General features: G+C 40.3%; 2 protein-coding genes and 1 long non-coding RNA gene across 11 annotated transcripts in view; all 3 read right to left on the reverse strand.

Annotated features, from left to right (window-relative positions):
* Positions 1-19093, reverse strand: part of LOC113019255 (receptor-type tyrosine-protein phosphatase H-like) — a 423637-nt gene that overhangs the window by 63391 nt on the left and 341153 nt on the right.
* brsk1a (BR serine/threonine kinase 1a) lies at positions 215-13552 on the reverse strand. Of its 9 annotated transcripts, none has more exons than XM_026162859.1 (19): positions 12148-13551; positions 11922-12016; positions 11573-11658; positions 10760-10900; positions 10385-10501; positions 10137-10170; positions 9058-9126; positions 8732-8878; positions 8083-8114; positions 7808-7972; positions 7214-7311; positions 6512-6662; positions 6294-6354; positions 4671-5301; positions 4406-4454; positions 4162-4285; positions 3634-3844; positions 3105-3194; positions 215-2811 (listed from the first exon to the last, which is right to left on the reverse strand). In XM_026162859.1, the coding sequence occupies exons 1-19, from the start codon at positions 12230-12232 to the stop codon at positions 2612-2614; spliced, it is 2586 nt and encodes an 861-aa protein (XP_026018644.1). In that variant the 5' UTR covers positions 12233-13551; the 3' UTR covers positions 215-2611. The 9 variants fall into 9 exon arrangements, with proteins under 9 accessions (XP_026018644.1, XP_026018637.1, XP_026018638.1 ...); XM_026162852.1 differs by having other exon boundaries at positions 215-2823; XM_026162853.1 differs by having other exon boundaries at positions 6512-6665.
* On the reverse strand, positions 17428-18955 carry LOC113019301 (uncharacterized). Its single transcript, XR_003271996.1, has 3 exons — positions 18817-18955; positions 17946-18062; positions 17428-17637 (listed from the first exon to the last, which is right to left on the reverse strand). It is a non-coding gene; the product is annotated as an uncharacterized LOC113019301 (long non-coding RNA).

A 19093-nucleotide genomic window follows, 5' to 3' on the forward strand; every position in this document is an offset into this window, starting at 1 on the left:
TGATTATAAACTCCATCAAACTTGCCTTGAGTATTCTAACTTCAGAAGGTTACAAGAATCTTTAATATTATTCTATAATTACTGTATAAGACATTACACTTCCCGTTTGTGTGACAGTGTGTCACGACAAACTGTCATGAAGAAAGGAAAAGCTTCCTAAAAGTAAGCCACTTTTTCTTTTCTTTTTTTTACACAGGAACTAAACAGACACACATATGAATTTAGGGTTTATTACTGTAACCATAACAATAAGGTGGATCTCTCTTTATTTTGACCATCAATTCAATCATAATTGTTCTTTTTAATCACAGGCAATAGTTATAATAGTGCACTTTTTATATTTAAATTATGATACAGACATTTCTTTTTTTAAACACCTTATTCTACTGACCCTTATGGATGGAGAATAGTTTACAATCTTAGCCAGAGTTGGGTCAATGAAAAATGAAGGTGACGTGAAAGATGAGGTGAGCAATCAGTGTGTTTAGGACTGTGAGGCAAACAACTCCATACAGTTTCTCTTCTTGTGACAATGGGAACAAAACAGAGGTGAGGAAGCGGGACAGACAGGTCAAACGGACAAGGCATTAACACAGGAAATAAAGCCAACAAGCAAGTATTTGATGTGCTCATGTGTGTTTGTGACAGAGAAAACATAGGCCTGTTAGGGTTTGGCTGTGTTGGTTAGTTCAAAATCACTGGGTCAGTCGGGAAAATCCACACATAACTACCTCAAAACGCATCCGCTGCAAAGTGCTCAGCCCACTCTCATTCAGTCGCCACCCACCCGTCTCGCACACAGATACCAGTTACCAGAGATCAGTGTGAGTCACAGAAACGCAAGATACAGACAAAAGCTCAGTGGGGACGTGAGATGAGAGCAACTGCTGCTATCGGAAAAAAAGAGTAAATAACAGGAACAGGAACGGGTTTCTTGGGTTTGTTATTGACACATTTTGTTGGCATGAAATCTAGTTTATAAAACAAATACATGACAAACCCCCCCCATAAATGAATAAATAAACAACAGACAGAAAAATCGACAGATTAGAAAAAATGACATTAAAATAATAAAGTGTAGCACTGTGTGTCTCTCTGAAATCCTTCTGCACTCTTGTTGCATATTGCACTGTATGGAAGACTGTGATGAACATCGACTAGTCTGATAGAGTACTGGAGTAATATATGTGACTGCCTTGAGTTGCTACGTCTGCTTGCAGAATGGCGACTCTTAGTGATGAGCAAGGGTGCGGCGATGGATACTTGGCTTGTCGGTGAACACTGAAATAACGAGCGTGGGGTTAGGAAGTCCTGTTCAACAAGAAGCTGACACCTTTTTTAAAGTCCAGCATCATGAATGCGTCCCATTGATGAATTTCCTTACTGTGTATCTTCTTTTTTTGTTTGTTTGTTTGCTTTATTTTGACATGAGTCAGTATATGAATACTATGGCAACAGGAGACAAAGCTTGACGAGAAAGGCGGTTTCTGTTTGATCCACAGGCCGGTGATGCTCTTCTCATTCAATCTGGGCGCAAACAGCTGTGATGAGGTTCATGAAGCTAATCACGGATAGTGACGACAAAACAAAGCTTTCATATATTACTGTTCATATTTCTGTTCAAACACTTTTCTTCAGAGCAACGAGGGTCCAATGCAAAAATCTTAGAAGCATTGTTTCATATTGTCTCTGAGTAAAAAGCAAATATAAAAGAATCGAAACACTTAACTCTGAATGAATGCCTGTCGGAAAAGCAGCTTCCACTGTCAAACACTGTGTGGAGTGTCTCAGTTGCTGTCTTTACTGTGATCACTGTGCTACTGACATCCTTAAAAGAAATGTGTAAACATAAATAAAAACTAAATAAAAAAATATCTTTTTTTGTTCACATTCACTTACTTAGCTTACTTTGTTGGTTTTCTTTACCTTAGGAGGAGACACTGCTGGAGAAAAACAGGACCTTCACTGAGCTCATCGCCACTCACTGGGGCGGCAGCAGGGTGCTAACTCTTTAGGATTCTTCTGCTGAGATGCATTCATATTTCTTTTTAGTGGGCGGGTTTAGATGTTGCTTGATAGTGATATGAGCGCACTGATTCATTTTAGGAGTAATCTCGAGAACCATCACAAGACTATTATTTATTTTTTTCCTTTTTTTTGGTGTTGGATACTGTAATACGATGATATGGTAGACTAGCCTATCTGATCATATCAGCATCCTTGAACAGGCTGATTCGCTAACTGGCATGCACATTAGCACTTCAAAATTCCTAGTTTGATCTGTGAAGCTGTACCTATGATATATACCAAACTGCTCATTCACGTATTGTTATTATTTTTTTTCATTAAAGGGCGGTTTGTTAACACTTGTTTCTCATTTAAGGGTAGGAATCCTGGTAATCATAAGATCGGTAGAATCTCGAGTTGGAAAAAATGTGCATGATGGGGAGGAAAAAGGCTCAATCCTTGCTCTGTGGTCAAGCACCTTCAGTAACTTAGACAAGGAAGAATAGGAGTAGCTCATGGCTTGCAGGGATACTTGGAGATGAAATTACACTGTCTTCTTTCTGGTGTAGTTCAGGCATCCTGCTGCGCAGTCTAACTTTCTATCCTACGGTTGGGATTGGGTTCCGTTGGAGGACAGCAGTCGGGTTCTCTCTTTGGCGGAGCCTCTGCGCTGCAGAACTCCCCCGCTGCCTCCTATGCCTCCGCCATCTGCTCGGTCACCCCACTCGCACCTGTCGCCCCCACCCTCGGAGCGCCTCGAGTTTTGGCGGGTGGGGGTCCCGTGGGGCCGACTGTTCTTCTCATCTGGGAAGGGATCAAGAGAAGAGAACGGGAAAGTCACTCTGAATGTTTACAATCCACAGGCTTCACGGGTCAGTGGCAGAAATGCAGGTGTGAATTAAGGTGATTAAGGTGGCAGCTAATCTTCCACCCTATGCTTCGCTCACTATAGTCTAGGAACTGTGAATCATGTCAATTATTATAGTGAGCTCCAAGAACAAATATAGATCTAGAAATCAGCTCAAAGACTAAAATTTAAACAGGGTGAATTTCTACAGCAGTGTGTGGAAAAGTATTGTGTGGTTAAGCAATCTTACCAGATAGGGCTGACACCAGTGGGTGATCATGGGAGCTGAGAAGCTGCGCTTGAATCGTTTCCACCACCCGTCTGAACCTGCGACTCGGACCTGAAGAGGAGTCACACACATTTAACTTAGGGTAGGTACTGTTCCAAAATAATATGATCTTAACGTCACCTGATTTTTTTTATACATCCAAAGTTATTTTCAGAGAAAAACCCTCAATTTGGTAAAAACAAACCAAGTTGAACCCAGTTTCAACTTAAAAATACTGCTCAAAAACATAAACATTTCAGGAAATGTTGAGTATTTTACTATAAGGTTTACTTATTAACCCTCTTAAACCCCTTTACTTATTAAACCTCATCTTGCTATAGCTTTACTTGCTGACAAGAGTATTATTGATTTGTTCATATAACTTTCCAAAGCAGAAAGCTGTTGAGCAGATTTGCAAAAATTGAGATTTTTTCAGGGAGCAACACAGTTTTGTCAAAATGTTTAACATTTCATTCCACCATTAGCTAATTTTAGCATCTGCTTTACTTGCCTGATATGAGGGTGAATGTCACGCTGTAAATTCCTGTCTCCCTCCTGCCCTCCCTCTCGTTTCTCTCCCTGTCCCGCTCCCTCTCGCCCTCGGAAAAGGCAATGTCCACCTGGAACTTGACGGGCTTCTGGAAGACGGAGGGACCGCCGGAGGATTTGTATTCGGCTCGGAAGCTGGTCTGTGAGAGGACGCTGTGACTGAGGGATGGGATCTGTGTGGTGGGGCGACAGAGAAGAAGCAGAGAGACCGACAGACTTACGAGGCGGGAGAGGTATGGGGACCGACGTGAGTATAGGGAGACAAAGGGTGAGGGTGAGGAGAGGAGAGAGAAAGAGTGAGCCATTGGTGAAAGCAAAGTGATCCATCTACATGCCACGAGTGAGCAAGATCAAATAAAGATTAAATAAAGAGAAAACTGAAATAATGAGAGAAATGGAGTGTGTACAGTATGAGAGCACAAGTCAGATCCAGCCAGAGCCATGCTTTGATCGCGAGAGCAGTGAAGGACAGTCCAAGTCAGACACTCACAGACAGGAAGGCGTGGACAATGTCAGCTTTAACAGAGCTCAGCGGTTTGTCTCTGATCACCACGAAGATCTGCTCCTCTTTCTCCAAGCCGATGAAATTCCCAAACCACGATTTCTTAGCTAGCCTGGTAGCCAGACAAAAGAAATACACAGCATGAGGAGACACAGACAGCGTAAACAAACGGCTTTATACCGTGAAAATACGACACCTCAACAAATATTTATCTCCAGGAGCTGGGACTCACTCAGGGCTGGATTCTGGCGTTAGGCTGGACATATCCTCTGATGTAGGAACTGTGAGAGAGATGAAGCACACACAAAAATTCCGCAATCGACATTTGACAGAATAGAGCAAAAGGAAAAACTTATAGATAATCCTCAGCGATTACAGAGATGAAAGCTGAAAAAGGAAACCAGTGTATTAGAAGTAATGAAATCTTCTGAAGCTATAATCCTACACACTAAAAGCATAACTCCCACAAAATATGAGAGCAAACATGCAGGACTGACCTTGCAATTTACGCCGATGGAATCTTGGTGAGCCCAGGAGGTTGTTCTTGAAAGAATTGAGGCGAGTCCTCCAATGGGCAGAGCTGCTGGCTGCCATGCCGCTCCCCCCTCCTGGACTGGAGGGTGGGGTCAGCGACAGTGAGCCCACCCCTCCCCCTCCCTCCGCCCGCGAGGAGGATGAGGACGAGGAAGAGGAGGGCGGGGTGGAGGAGGGGTGGTGAGGGTGGTGAACAGGGGTGCCCAAGGGTGTGGGCAACGGAGAGCCCTGGGGAGTGACCTGCGGCACAGAGTGGGCAGAGTTTGGGTAGAAGCTCTTAGTCACTGACTTTAGGACAGAAGAGGAAGGGAAGAAGAAACGGGGGATGGGTGACAGGAGTGGGGAAGGGGAGGGCGAGCGGGAGGATGGATTTTGCAGAGGCAAGGATTTGATGGGCTGTAGGTGGGGTCGGTTGGCGGGTCCCTTGGTGGGCAAGGTCTGGGTCTTTGGGTTTGGGGGAGCTTTGGGCTTGTCATGAGCCCGTGCTGAGCGAGGAGTGGTGGTGCTTCCCTGTTTGGACTCCTTTGTGAGTGGGGAAGCGGTGGCAGAGGTGACATCTGATTGGCTGAAAGTGAAGACGGGGCTCTGATAGGACTGGGGGGTGGGGGTTTGTCAGGGTGAGGGGGTGGGAGACATGGAAAACAAGAAAGAGAAGGGATGGAAAATGGAGAAAGGATGGAAATGAATATCATGCTTAATGACAGAAGAGTGCATCTTGTGAGGAGTGAAAGTGCCGAATGCAGTTCTCAGTGCCGATCATAAAGTCTTTCATTTAGTGCATTTCAGTCTTTAGTACGCGCCCTTTAAATCTATTGAAAGTGAGGGTTTCGTGACAGTTGTGGCAGGGTTAAGAATGCAGTGACACAGGACAGTGGCTGTGAAGGTGTTACTATAGAGTAATTGCTGCCAATTAAGGTTTTTTTTTTTACCCTTTAGGGACTGTTTTTATACACTTTCAAGCACAATCAAACCATTAATTATCCAATAAAGCATCTAATTAAGCTGTCAAATTGTTCAAATTATCATATATAAAACTAGCTCATGCATGAGGAGGAAGAAAAGTGACATGAAGACAGAAAACAAATGCAAGCCTCCTGTTGGGTGAGACAATTCATTTAAGGGACCTGTGTTGTGATGATGTGTAAAAATGACTGAGAAGATATTTTAGGGAGTTGCGAGGAGTGAATATTTGTTTTTTTTAAAGCAGCTTCATGTAGAGACTGACATCAGCAAAAAAACCGCATTGTTACATACTGAATCAATAGTTGGCAAAGGAGTAATACTGAATTGAGGTAAACTAAATTACTACCTAGTCTGTCAACATTATCTCTGAAGTCATTTCCACTGTTGGTTTACAGAGCTGTTATTGCCCAATGAGGCTAAAATGTACACAGTACCCTGCTGACACTGACAGCTGTCTAAACTGCAGGACACAAATATGAGACTGGACTTAAAGCTATATTATTGACAGGAGTTAAATAATATAAATGCAGACTACCAGAAATTAGCATTTTATTATGGATCCAGGTATAGTGTTCAAAGATAATGTAGTAAAAGTATGAACAAGTTGGTTTACAGAACCTTACCCTGGGACTACTGAGAGGGCTGGAGGAGAGACCGGTTGACGCTCCACTGACTGAGCGAGACCTGACAAAGAGACCCAAAGATTAATAGGCTGTTAAACCCCCCCCCCCAAGAAAAAAAAACCCCAAAACAAAAACTGTATGATAATGAATTCTTGCGCTCTAATTCTGCAGAATACAGAGTGTATGTACTATATATGTGTAAGAAAAACATGCTATACCTCTGGCTGTGTGCAGCTGTGTCCAGGGCCCTGCGAGGTGGTGTAGGAGACCCTTGTTCGGTGACACTCAGGACCTCCAGGCTCTTCCTTTCGGGACGGCAACGGCCGTGGCGCGTCAGCATAGGGGAGTCGACGCGCTTTCGAGGAGGGTCTGCTGAGAAACGCCACCATAAACTCGTTACAAATTTTGTTTTAATTTTAAGCTTTGTGCTGTGTTTCGCACTTCAGGAATTTCTTCTGAAAAATTCTTTCACAGGCCTTTTGCTCACTGCGCCATCTGTGACTGTGATAAACTTAGCTTCATTTGCATTTACAGAATTGCTGTCCCTTCCAGTTTTATCTCATAGACAAAGCTTGCAGATGTCCTGCAAAGGCTGGTATAATCGTGGTAAAAGCCAGCGACAACTTATAGTATTAAAGAAACAGGTAAACACACTAAAACTCCAACACAAGGACATTAAGGGCCATACTGCTGTATATTTTATCTCTAATGCTAATGCTAGTCAGTGCAGTCAGTGCATCAAGTAATAAAATTATAACTTAATAGTGTTTAAATCATAACCTCAAGTAATCCCTAATTCACTGGAAGGAGAACTGAGCATACAGGAACACCGCTCTTGAAAAAGTCGGTAAAATGTGTCTCAGACCGATAACTGTAGCGTCCTCTCTTGAGTGGATCCCTCCTGCCCCCTAAAGACTGACCTACATCATTGCGCGGAGGTAAGTCCTCATCCTCATAGCTGGGGTACCGCTCTTTCCTGTCTAGCAGAAGGTAATAGATCATTTTCTCCTGGTTTTCTCTGTTGGGGGGTGGGAGAAAAATACAGATTGAATGAGATGCTAAAATGTCATAATATTTATTTAAAAAGGAAATCTGTATGGATGCCACACAGCCACGCGATTAGCTTTTAGTAGGCTGTTCACACGGTCACGCAGACATGGATTTCATGACACAATCAGTTTAACTGATCACACCAATGGGAAAAGAGCTAAAAATAAGCCACATACTCCTTCCTCTAACTCAACACTATATAGGCAAATAAGACAAGATAGGATGTTTGTGGCCAATATTAATCGGTTGCATAACGTCAAATATGCTGGCTGAGTGTTAAAAGGAGAAAAAAATACAACAACAAAAAATACGCAACAGCAAAAGCAAAATATACACTGAAAGAAATATTACATGCTTGTAACTGCATTGCATATTATATGCCACAAATGTTCTGATTTTTCCAGCCATTTCAAGCTGATGCTAGAAACCACAAACGTGTTTGGAAGCTGAAAGAAATGACTTACTCCTCACACTGCAAGTCACGTGTGAGCTTGACTCTGTCTCGGAAACAACCGAGCGAGTGCATGCTGTCCAGCACATCTGGGTCCAGCTCAGTCAGGGACAAGATTCGCCTCACACAAACCCGCCTTGGAGGAGGCTGCTCAGGACACGGCTCGTTACGACCACCCCTAGTAGGAGTCAAACAAAATGAAGCACATAGGAATGACACAGATGTACTGTACATGATTAAATACGATCACTTCAGCAGTCACGTATGAGAAAACGAATGTATACTCACAGATACCAGGAATGTTTCTGGATGGCCTCTAGCTATAAGGGGTGACAGGGCAGATGGGGCCATTAGTGTCTACAGTCTGTTAACAGCCAGATGGCCACAGAGCTGTGCTGTGTAAACAGTTCACATCACTTTTTTTTTTTTTTTTATACATCCACAAATCTCACGATTGCAGAATATTACCCATTAAACTGGATCATAAAAAACATTTTCAACTCTGCAATGTTTGCTTTTGAAAGTTTAATCAGAAAATCACTTGTGTGTGTGTGTGTGTTAGAAATATTACTGAGCAAGTTCTAGATGACTCAGTTAAGTCCCCAAAACATGCTTTAACAGCTGCCACTACGATGCATCTTCCTGACTGTACAGTATTGCAATGAATGCGCCAATAAAACACATACAAAATGCAACTGTGCCACACATAAATATCAGCTAGAGTGCAGATCCAGCAAAAAAGGATAATAGGAAAGGCAAGAAGGATCATCTAAAAGTGAATCGAGACAAAAATTATTTGTACCAAAAGCAAGAGTCCCATTAAACATATATTTTATCTTACAGAAGGAGAGGCAATCCCAGTTTAAGGCGGGTGACTGAAAACAGGTGTAAATGCATGCTGCATCTGAGGTCTGGACTAATGTGAGCAGTCTCATACCGTGAGCCTCTTTTCAGGGTTGACCTCAATCATTCCCTTCAGCAGGGACTGACAGTCCGGGGGGATGAAGTGAGGCATGTGGAACACCCCGCTCTTTACCTTTTCCAGGAGCTGGCGTAAATTGTCGTGGTCAAAAGGAAGGGCCCCCTGTAGGGCAGAGAGAGAGAGAGAGAGACAAAAACAAGAAAGGAACAAAAAAACAGATTGCATTAAAAAAAAAAAAACACTGGCAAGCGTGGGATGTAAGAAAAAACTGCAAAAAACATTAGATAAGGGATTTTAAAAAAGACCAAAGTGCACTGTGAAAACACAAGTAAAAGACTTACCACCAGTAGGGCAAACAGAATGACCCCACAGCTCCACACATCTGCTCTCCGCCCATCATACTTCTCCCCCTGCAAACACACAAACACTTATGATTTTATTCATCGCCGGCCATTTCAATACAAAAGTGATTCACAAAACTTGGCACCCGTCACAGGATGATTTAGGCTGATTTCAGGATGAAAAACACTGAAAGGAACACTAAAATCCATTTAGTCAAACTCAGTCTAAAAATACCATGAAGCCAGATTTGAATCGACAACACTGGATAATCTTTTAAATGCTGAGTGTCCTAAAGATTTACTCATGCTAAAAGGTGTGAACGTTCAGAAAAACAACTCACGAGACAGACTGAACTTAACATTAAAAGTGTCATGTTACTGGTTAGTTTTCATCAGGGGTGTCAAACATAAGGCTCGGCCGCCAGAATTGGCCAGCCAAAGACGCCAATCAGGCCCACTGGAGAGCTATGAAAAATGTGGGGGCATAAATTTGACTTTTTATTGTATTTTCAAACTTTTAACAGCTTTTTGAAAAACCATTCATACTACACCAAAGTAAATAAGTAAAAGATAAACAATTAAATGACAGAAAATCCCTGTTTTTTCACTGTCTACTATAGAAATGTACAATTTTTACATAGGGTTCACCATTTCAAAAAAAACAGGATGCTCTGTCAAATAACAAAAATGTTCATAATCACAGACTGAGTAATAAACTAACAGAACTCTTTCTGTAATTTTATATATTTACTTCTTACAATTTAAGCCCAATACAGCATTTCTTTAGCATGCAGAAAAACTGTATTGTTGAAATTGCACTTTGTTTTTAAATATCAAAATATCTCTGAGATTAAATGTGTGATTTAACTTCTTTACACTCTCAGAAAGCAGAGTTTAACTGATCAAACACACTTAAGATCAAAGTGGACTGTACATGTTCCACAGTGTAAAATGGGTTTGACATCCCTGGTTTAGATCATGTACCTTTGAAGCGATTTATCTCTCTACAAAAAAATTTTTTTATTTACATTTCAAACAAGAACATTTGAGAATACAGAGAATAAGAGCTGGATACTTACCCGTATAACCTCAGGGCAAGCGTAATGTGGTGATCTAAAATCAGAAAAGGTTTGCCATTAATATTAGTGAAAGTAAAATGAGCACTGTATAAAAGAAGTCATAGATCTGTGTTGTAGACGCTGTATTTTTCTGCTGACGTGGAGCCTTTAAAATGTACAGAGTCATACTGCAAGTTGTTGAATTATATAACCCTGTTTATGTATGTACATCATCATTCATGAAGCTCACACACAGAGTTGATACTCACCCACAGCTGGTTTCTAACAGACTGTCTCCCACCTGCAGGGAGGCCATGCCAAAGTCAGCAATACGAATGTTGTTCTTTTCATCCAGGAGCAAGTTCTCAGGTTTCAGGTCTCTGTGACTGCACACATACAACCAATACTGTTAGAGTTGTTGTCAACATGATGCTTTAAATCAAATACAACTGCATGACTCTGAAAATGTGTTTGCACAATCATAATGTGTTTCACTCATTTAGTACATCAGACAACAGCTGTTGTATTGTTTAAAAAGAAACGCTCAAAATAGCTTTGTAAGTCAGTAGATGAGTCTTAAATCAACATCCTACATATGAACTTGACTCAAACACGGTTATTACAGCTCGGTGCAAAAAACCAACCAGATGGAATGACTGTGGCAGAAATCCAAAGCAGAGATGATCTGCCTGAAGAACTTCCTGGCCTCTTTTGGAGTTAGCCGGCCCTTCTTTACCAGGTAGTCAAAAAGCTCTCCTCCTGACACATGCTCTAACACCAGGTACCTGTCCACAAACAGGGACAACAGTGTGATTTGAACTTATGATTCTGATAACGCTTTTCCACTGATGTGGTGCCGGACCAAGCGCAGAGCCAGTTCTGCCCTGGTGCTTTTAGAGGACCAACCGACTTTTTTGACCAAACCGAACACTGCAAAAGTTTGATGTAGTTTCTACAGGAAGAGAATTAAAGGCCCATCCCGCAGAAAAGGATATCAGTGTTTGCACTTTTGGTGAAAATGTGGGAAACAGGTTCTTAGTTTGGCACCACATTGGTGGAAAAGTGGTGGAAGTAGTGAAAAGCAGACAAGATGCTAAGAAAAAACTATTTAAACTTAGACACTTCCCATGGTTTGATATAATAAGCTTATGATGTTGGATACTAGGACTACAATATTCAGGCTGTACTCACTTTCGGACAACCCATCTGTCTACTCCAACAGTTGTTTTGTAAGGGTATTAATAGATTTGAGACATACTCCTCATTAAGACAGACTTTTGAGAATAAAAGTAGGGGATGAAGGAAAAGTGAGACTTACAGTAACGACAGCAGATTATTACAGCTTTTCTTGAAATATTTATACTCATCCCACTCCAAAGATTAGTATGCAGCTAGAAAGCATGCAGACTGCATTGAGCCAAAGAGAAAGGCTTTTTCTGAATGCAGAGGGAACTCACAGATATTTGTTATTCTCGTAAACATCATGCAGCTTCAATACATGCGGATGCTCAATCAGTTTCAGAATGGCAATCTCCCTTTCAACCTGGTTAGAAAGAAGGGAAAGCATAGAGAGAGAAAGATTTTGAAGCGAGGCTCATGAGCGAGTTGTTTTTCACACATCTGAACGGAGGTTAACTGTTAACTCATACAGACGATAAATATAGTGAATATGGGACATTTTGTCAACATCTTAAAACACCATGCTATATATATATATACATATACATATATATGTATATGCATATACATATAAGTGTCATCATTAACGTCACTGTGAGCAACGCCTTCAACAGCGTCAGACTGTACCTTCATCAGGACTGACTCAGACAGCTTCTCTCTGTTGACTATTTTGATGGCTACCTTCTGACCCGTAATACAGTGGATCCCCAGTTTGACAAGTCCTGTAGATTGGATGAGAGAGATCATTATAAAACACAAGAAGGGTGGCGGGTGGGGGTAGAATAAAAGCGCACAGTTTAAACACTACACAAAACACTAGTTTTAATTTCAGAAACAACTCGGCAATACTCACCTGTCTGTCCCTTCCCCAGAGTCTTTTCCAGTCGATAGGGCCCAACATATTGAGCTGACTGACTTAGAGACAGTTCCTTACTCATACTGCTCTTAACTGGAGGCTAACACACAATTATTACTACTTACTGCACTGTAGTTATTGCAATTACTGTGATATTGTACAGCTTACACAGAAGTTACTGTGGGAGACAAGACGATGCTCAAATTAGAACGACTGTCTTTTTATGTCAGCGGTAACACGGACTTTCTTTGAAGTCACTTCATGAACGTGAAAAAAACAAAAAACCATAGAAGTGAAAACTGCTGCTGATTTACAACACCTGGGTGGACGTTTTTCATCTAAACCGAGACAGCACGGTAAACATAATGTTTATTTTTTTAATTATTATTTTTTTTACAAAACATCTTGCTATATGTAGAATAAAGCGGGGGGAACTGACATGGCATTAAGTTTTTAGGGTGTTTTCTGTGTTAAATACCAACCACTACTCTAAAGTAGGCAAACTAACGAGTCTTATTTATGTACATTAGCTTATTTCTATAACTCACACCTTGTTATACGTATGACGTTAACGATATATGACTGTTAATGAGAAACGTTACCCTTATATAGCCTTAAAACGAGCAGGTTTTCACGTCTGCCTTAAAATATTCATGTATTTTTCCTACGCTTAATATTATTTTTAGTTAAGTAAACGGACAAAACGTCCAATACGTCAAGTGTATGCTTGCACTGAAAATGAAATCACTGTTTTCCCCTCACTGCCAGGCCTGTTTCACAGGTCCAACAACATGCTATTTTAGCCTCGCCGCCGCTCTCCCACACAGCAGCGAGGCTAGCTTTAGCTTCAACGCCTTGACGAACGGCCGTCTCGCTCGCGCCGCCTGTCAAAAAAACCGACACCGCCTGAAGTTTCTGGGCTTCGCCAAACGGTACGATTTATTACACGGCCGCCGCATTCTCACAATACTTCGAGGTGAAACGCGTATTCCCCGCAAAACAAGCATCTTTTTTTAACGTAGCGCCGTCCTCCCCCTCCCTGACTCTCCCGTCTCTCCCTCTCTACATCCCTGCAAGTAGCGGATCACAGCATCTTCTCTTCTCTCCTTTGGCGTGTCCTCCTCCCCTCACCGCCGGGTATACAGGTGCAAAACACACACACACACACGCACACTGATATCCGCGGATATGGGTGCGCTATAACCAGCTGCCGTATCCCCCTCCTCGCTCCTGATGACAGTTCACGCAGGGTAAAGGCCCCTTCTATTACACTCCCTTCGGTTTTCTTGCCGTAAATCGATATTTTCTCTCCCCTCTTCCTTCCTTCGCCTCACTCGCATCAGCATCCGGGTCTCACTCCCTCTCCATCCTCTCTCCTCTCGTCTCCTCTCCTCCCCCGCCCTCCTCCTCCCGATCATCTTCCTCAAAATACGCCTATCTCTGCATTCACATCAGCACAGGCCACGCAGTGGGCTCCCGGGAGTTGCAGCGGACACCTCCTTCACTGTTTTTGTCATCGACATTTATCATTATCATTATTATTCTTTTTATTCATACATGGACGCAGGGAGCGGATACAGACGCAATTCGTTAGGGGATATCTAGAGAGTCCTGTTTTATTTGATCATTTATTCCTATGAGCTGTCAAATTTGAAGTGCACAACTTAGTGTAGCGTCGATAATTTAATCAAAACATACTAACATTTAACAATCATTCTGTGTCTGTTTCGTTGCACTGATTTTTTTTAAAGAAAGATAGAAAATAGACAGTAACCATTATAAAACAAACCATGTCAATATATGACTACTTTTAGTTAGTGACTACAAAGGCATGTTTAAAATATTTTAATCAACACTGGAAAAAAAAATCATAGTAACTGCATGTCAAACAGAATGAATTTAGTAGTCACGTAGATCAGTGGTATGAAACATAAGGCTCAGGGGCCAGAATCAGCCTGGGAGAGACTCCAGTAAGATTCACTGGAAACGTTTGAAAAATGTAAAGGGCCCAGATTTTGGACGTTTAACTGCATTATAACACGTTTTACTGCTTTTCCTAATGTTAAACACCTCTCACATGAACATACTACACCAAAGCAATTACATAGTAGATGAATATTTCAGTGACAGTAAAGTGTTTTTTCTATCTACTATTGAGCTTTCTGTTTCTACAGAAGAAAAACAGAAATGGTACAGAAATTATCTTACAAATAAAATGTACACAATTTTTAAAATTTACACAAAGATTTTACTGAATTTTTTTCTTTACTGAAAGAAAAATGTATTTCTTACAATTTAAGCCCAACGACTCACATTTATTTATGACATATGGCACCCATTACAAGCTTTTATTCTACCAAGCAATACCTATTTTACCACAATCCACTGATGTTACTTTTTAACCGATAACACAAAGATAACGTTGAAGTACGTTTAAGTCATCTAAACTTTAGACAGTAGAATAAAAATACTATAGATAAAAAAAAAACAACTTACTTTTTTACATCCGAATCAATTTTGACCTGGAAAATTTCTGCAGGAGAAATCTAACTGCATTTTTTCTACCGGCAGAGAAAGAGTCCTAATGAGCATGTGCAGTGTAGCTTGTTTCTGTTTTGAGAAATTCAGTGTGCCACAAGTGTGCTACAATTGCCACTGATGTTAATTAATATCATATTATAATATAAATCATATTCTTCTTATTAGTAGTAGTAGTAGCATTCAAAAAGAATGTTCATTTGTGCACAGAGGAGTTATTTTTATAATCTTGAGCAAAAAAAAAAAAATAATAATGCGTAATAGATTATCAGTTTGCAAGACATTTTTATACGTTGCTGTTTAACCATATTGGGGTTATTCCATCTCTATTCCAGTGTGTTCGAAATAAAGCGTCCATCTGACCACCTCAGATCTGCATGAAACAATTCCAAGGGAAACCTACTGTTCTTAATGGAACTTATTATTTTATTATTATCAGAAAGGTTTATTTCCAATATTTTCTGTTAAAAAAAAAGGAATTATGGTCTTTTAACTTTTTTCTAGCATTTTTTAAAAAAACTATCTACAAAACTGATAAAACTCTTTGAGCCGGATCTTCTTTGTATTTTAAGAATAATAAAATGTTAAATATCTGGGTCTAAGGCTCTATGTACATGGGCCGTCAGGAGTGTAACTCAAGCTAACATTGAAAGATGGATCCCTGAATCCTTCAAATAATTGGATGTCCAATCTCTGACAGCATTTAAAGGCCTGCAGGAACCACAGTTTTGCAGGTAGAGGACTGATATTTTATTTACAGCTTCTCTGCACTAGGCACATAATATTCTACAAAACTGTCAAAATCAGATGATTGGTTTAGAGATATTAAAGCTCGAATATAATACACACACACACACACACACACGTCTGGTTTGCTATCCTCGTGGGGACATCCCATTGACATAATGCCCAAGTCAACTAAATGAAACTTTCTTTTATACCTAACCATAACCCAACTGTAACCCTGACACTAAAACCACATTTTGAGTGACATGGATTTTGGTCCCCAGGAGGGCTGTTGGTCCCTTCCAGTATAGTAAATTTCAGATTTTAGTCACACACATTTTCATCCAACTTCAGTGGGAGATACCTCAGGTATTACACCATGTACCAAATCCAAATGAATCTTTCTTGAAGGAGCACATTTTTGTTAATATTATATCCAAAATTTGTGGTAGTCTTCTCATTTTTTCAATATAAAGTTTTGAAATACTCATGTAGAGCCCCTCACATATGATGCCTGTAAAACATGTAAAAACAAAACTATATGTACCTTCATATATGACTTATAGGAATCTCAAATTTTGCACAATTACAATTAAGAAGTTTATTTATTTTATTTTTTTTTCAGACAAATCAAACAGAGTTAAGTGGGAGACGTTTGATGAACTATGATCCAGTGTTCACACTAACTTTAGTATCTGCCTTATTCTTTGTTAGAAAGCTTTAGGTTAAAATAAATGCACAAGCAATGTGCTCCCTCAGAATTTCATTTTAGGACAGTATTTGTTGAATGTACATGTTACTTTTAAATAGATAAGGCTGTATCTTTCTTGATTATTTTTTAAGTTTTAAGCATTGCTGCTGCTGATGTATAGACTGTTGTCACTAAGGACATAACAAAATAGGATGAACACAATAGTAAAGTAATCATCATAATTTCTTTGGCACACTGGCATGACTTATTGGGACACTTGGATCAATTAGAACTGGGCTTAATGTAATCACTGCCTTTTTTCATTGTGTCATTGCAAATTTGTATTTGTCTATATCAGATTTAGTGTTTTTTCTCTTCACCTTTATAGTCGGTTTTCAAATAATATAAAAATACTCTACTCAGATTCAACAGTGCTGATCATGGGAAATTTCCACTTCATTGACAACCACATTAAAAAATATTTTACAAAGAGCAGAACCGTTTAAAGAAGGCTGAACGACAAATGCCCTCGTCTGCAAATTTGGAGGGAAGCAGAGAAGCATTGGGTGCTGATTTGCCTGAATCACTCAAAGATGACAGCTTTATTTTAAATAAATAAATAAAGTAGGACGTTTGAATATATCATCCGTAAAGTGCCTTGAAAAATCTCTAAAATCTCAGATTGAAATGTTGTGTGTGGGTGGATAATTCCCCAAAGCCCATCTTCATCTGCGTCTAGCTGGTTGATTTTCACGCAGCCACAAGGATTTGTCTCTGAACCACGGTGCAGAAATGGGACAGAAAGAGGATACTCATCCTGCTTCTGATAAAAAAAACATAATGAATATATGTAGGCTTACACGATAGCCCTGCAGGAGAAACTGAATGAAGTCTGCCAAGCCTGACATACTCTACACTGAATGCAGATACATTGTAAAAATCAGTCTTTTGTGGGATTTGAAGATGCAAACCTGGGGGGAAGAAAAAGTAGGACAAGACATATCAGTCTGTGAATGATGTTTGCTTTTTGCATAAACCTGCAAAAATACTCTGTGCTAATTCTCTCTCTAGAACCCCCATTAAACGTCTTTTCCAGGGTCTTTCTCCACTCTGAGCTTAGTACATTTCAGCGATCCCCACACACAGACTACAGATGTAACATTACACTGCTCTATGTAGGTACTAAAGTGGGATTAAGCAGAGATTAACAAGCTCTTCTTAATTCTATTAAGTCGAACATACAGGTCCACCAGTGGAGAGCCTCCAACATATAATAATGTAAGAACACAGAAAGTGTGCTGCCATAAAGAAAGACAATATAATGTATGTTGAAAAAGGTTTATTGTAAGGTATCATACAAACTTGTTATCGACAGTAAGCTAATTAGTCTTAGAGTATAACAATTACAACAATTATAACAGAATAAGTAGAAGTATGGAGGTAAATTCATAAGCAACACCCCCCTCTTCAGTTTTCAGATGGTTTCTTCCAGCGTATTAAGAAGATGGGAAAGTGAAGAACCTGAGGTAAAGCTGTGATTGAAAAATATACACAAGTACACACATATGTCATTCAAAATATTCAGATAAACAGTTTTCCATCAAAGGTATATTCACACAACAGTACACATGCTACAGTTTCTACTGAATTATTTAAATTGTATTATTTTGTTTCATTTTCTTTTCTGCATTCGTTTTTGAACACAGTTTTATTTTGGCCTGATTATTCCCGACTTTTCCCGACTTTTGTGATTATGTCACAATCTTCAGCTTTTGCCGACTTAGAAGAAGAAAAAGAAAAATCTGTGTAAAAGAGTTTGTAGCAATTTCTGTGAACTTACTTTTTTTAAATTTAAATGGATCTCACTGTGCATCATGACCCCTCAGACAGGGTTTTTACACAGGCCTGGAAGGCATCCATCAGATCTTTACAGGTCTCCATCCCCTTGTCTCTGACACTGAAACACAGTGTGAGATTTAAAAAAACACACTCATCAGTCTCTTCTCTTTAGGACCTTAATTTGAACTTGTGCTAATATGAAGACATGTAAAGCAAATGAACCCATCTGAAGCTAAATAGGAATATTTCTAAATATAGTCCACATCAAAGGGATTATTCAAGTTGGGTCTGATAATAATATATTTCAACTCAGCCTCCACCGTGGCTTTTATCGGCCTTTGGTGGAGTACGAGAAGATGAGTGAGTAATCTGGAGAGCAGCTGTACTGACAGTAATCACTGCTGCACGTGGACACGGACTAAATATCTTCTTGCATGCACGTAACATGAACCAGCCAGCTGGAATGTACTGGTCCTCTTCAATAGGGTTTACAAGTGGAAGTCTATTTTAAACCTCATATATATTTATGCTTCTCAAGACATTACAGTATGGGTCCCATTTGGATGTTGTTATGTTTAAAAACTAGTATGAACTCTAAGTGCAGTCTGTAGATTTCCCCACAGACACTTAAACTGGTTGACATGTTAATGTGGGCGCTGGCTATTGTGCATAAAAAGACAGGAAAGTGGCCAGATTATTAACCCAAATCCAAACACGGTTCATAAATCTCACTCGAGAGCACATTATACAAGGATATTTTATTCATGCACTGTCACACCGATTGGAAACAGCAATCAAGATCACTGATTCATTTTACGACTTTGAATGCAAGCACGGATTCAAAAAGAACTTTTATTCCTGTCAGAACTCACCATTTGTCAGAGTCCTCTTTGATTACCTGGCATGGTGCTGGCACAGCGTCGGCAAAGTCTGGCATTTTGACAGGAGAGAGAGTGGAGTTTGTGGAGGTGTGCTGCTGCAGGAGCTGCAGTCAAATATGGTAACGCTTTAAAAGGGATGGAGGGACACAGGAGGGAGGGAGGTAAGGGAGGAGGGGAGGAGGCATGACAGTGACGGTGTGTGAGAAGCTTAAGAAAGGAAAAAGTCAGGAAGTTAGGAGAACGTTATTTAGGAAGCGACTTTAATTTT

Source organism: Astatotilapia calliptera, chromosome 3 (assembly GCF_900246225.1).
Source record: "Astatotilapia calliptera chromosome 3, fAstCal1.2, whole genome shotgun sequence".
NCBI classification, from domain to species: domain Eukaryota; kingdom Metazoa; phylum Chordata; class Actinopteri; order Cichliformes; family Cichlidae; genus Astatotilapia; species Astatotilapia calliptera.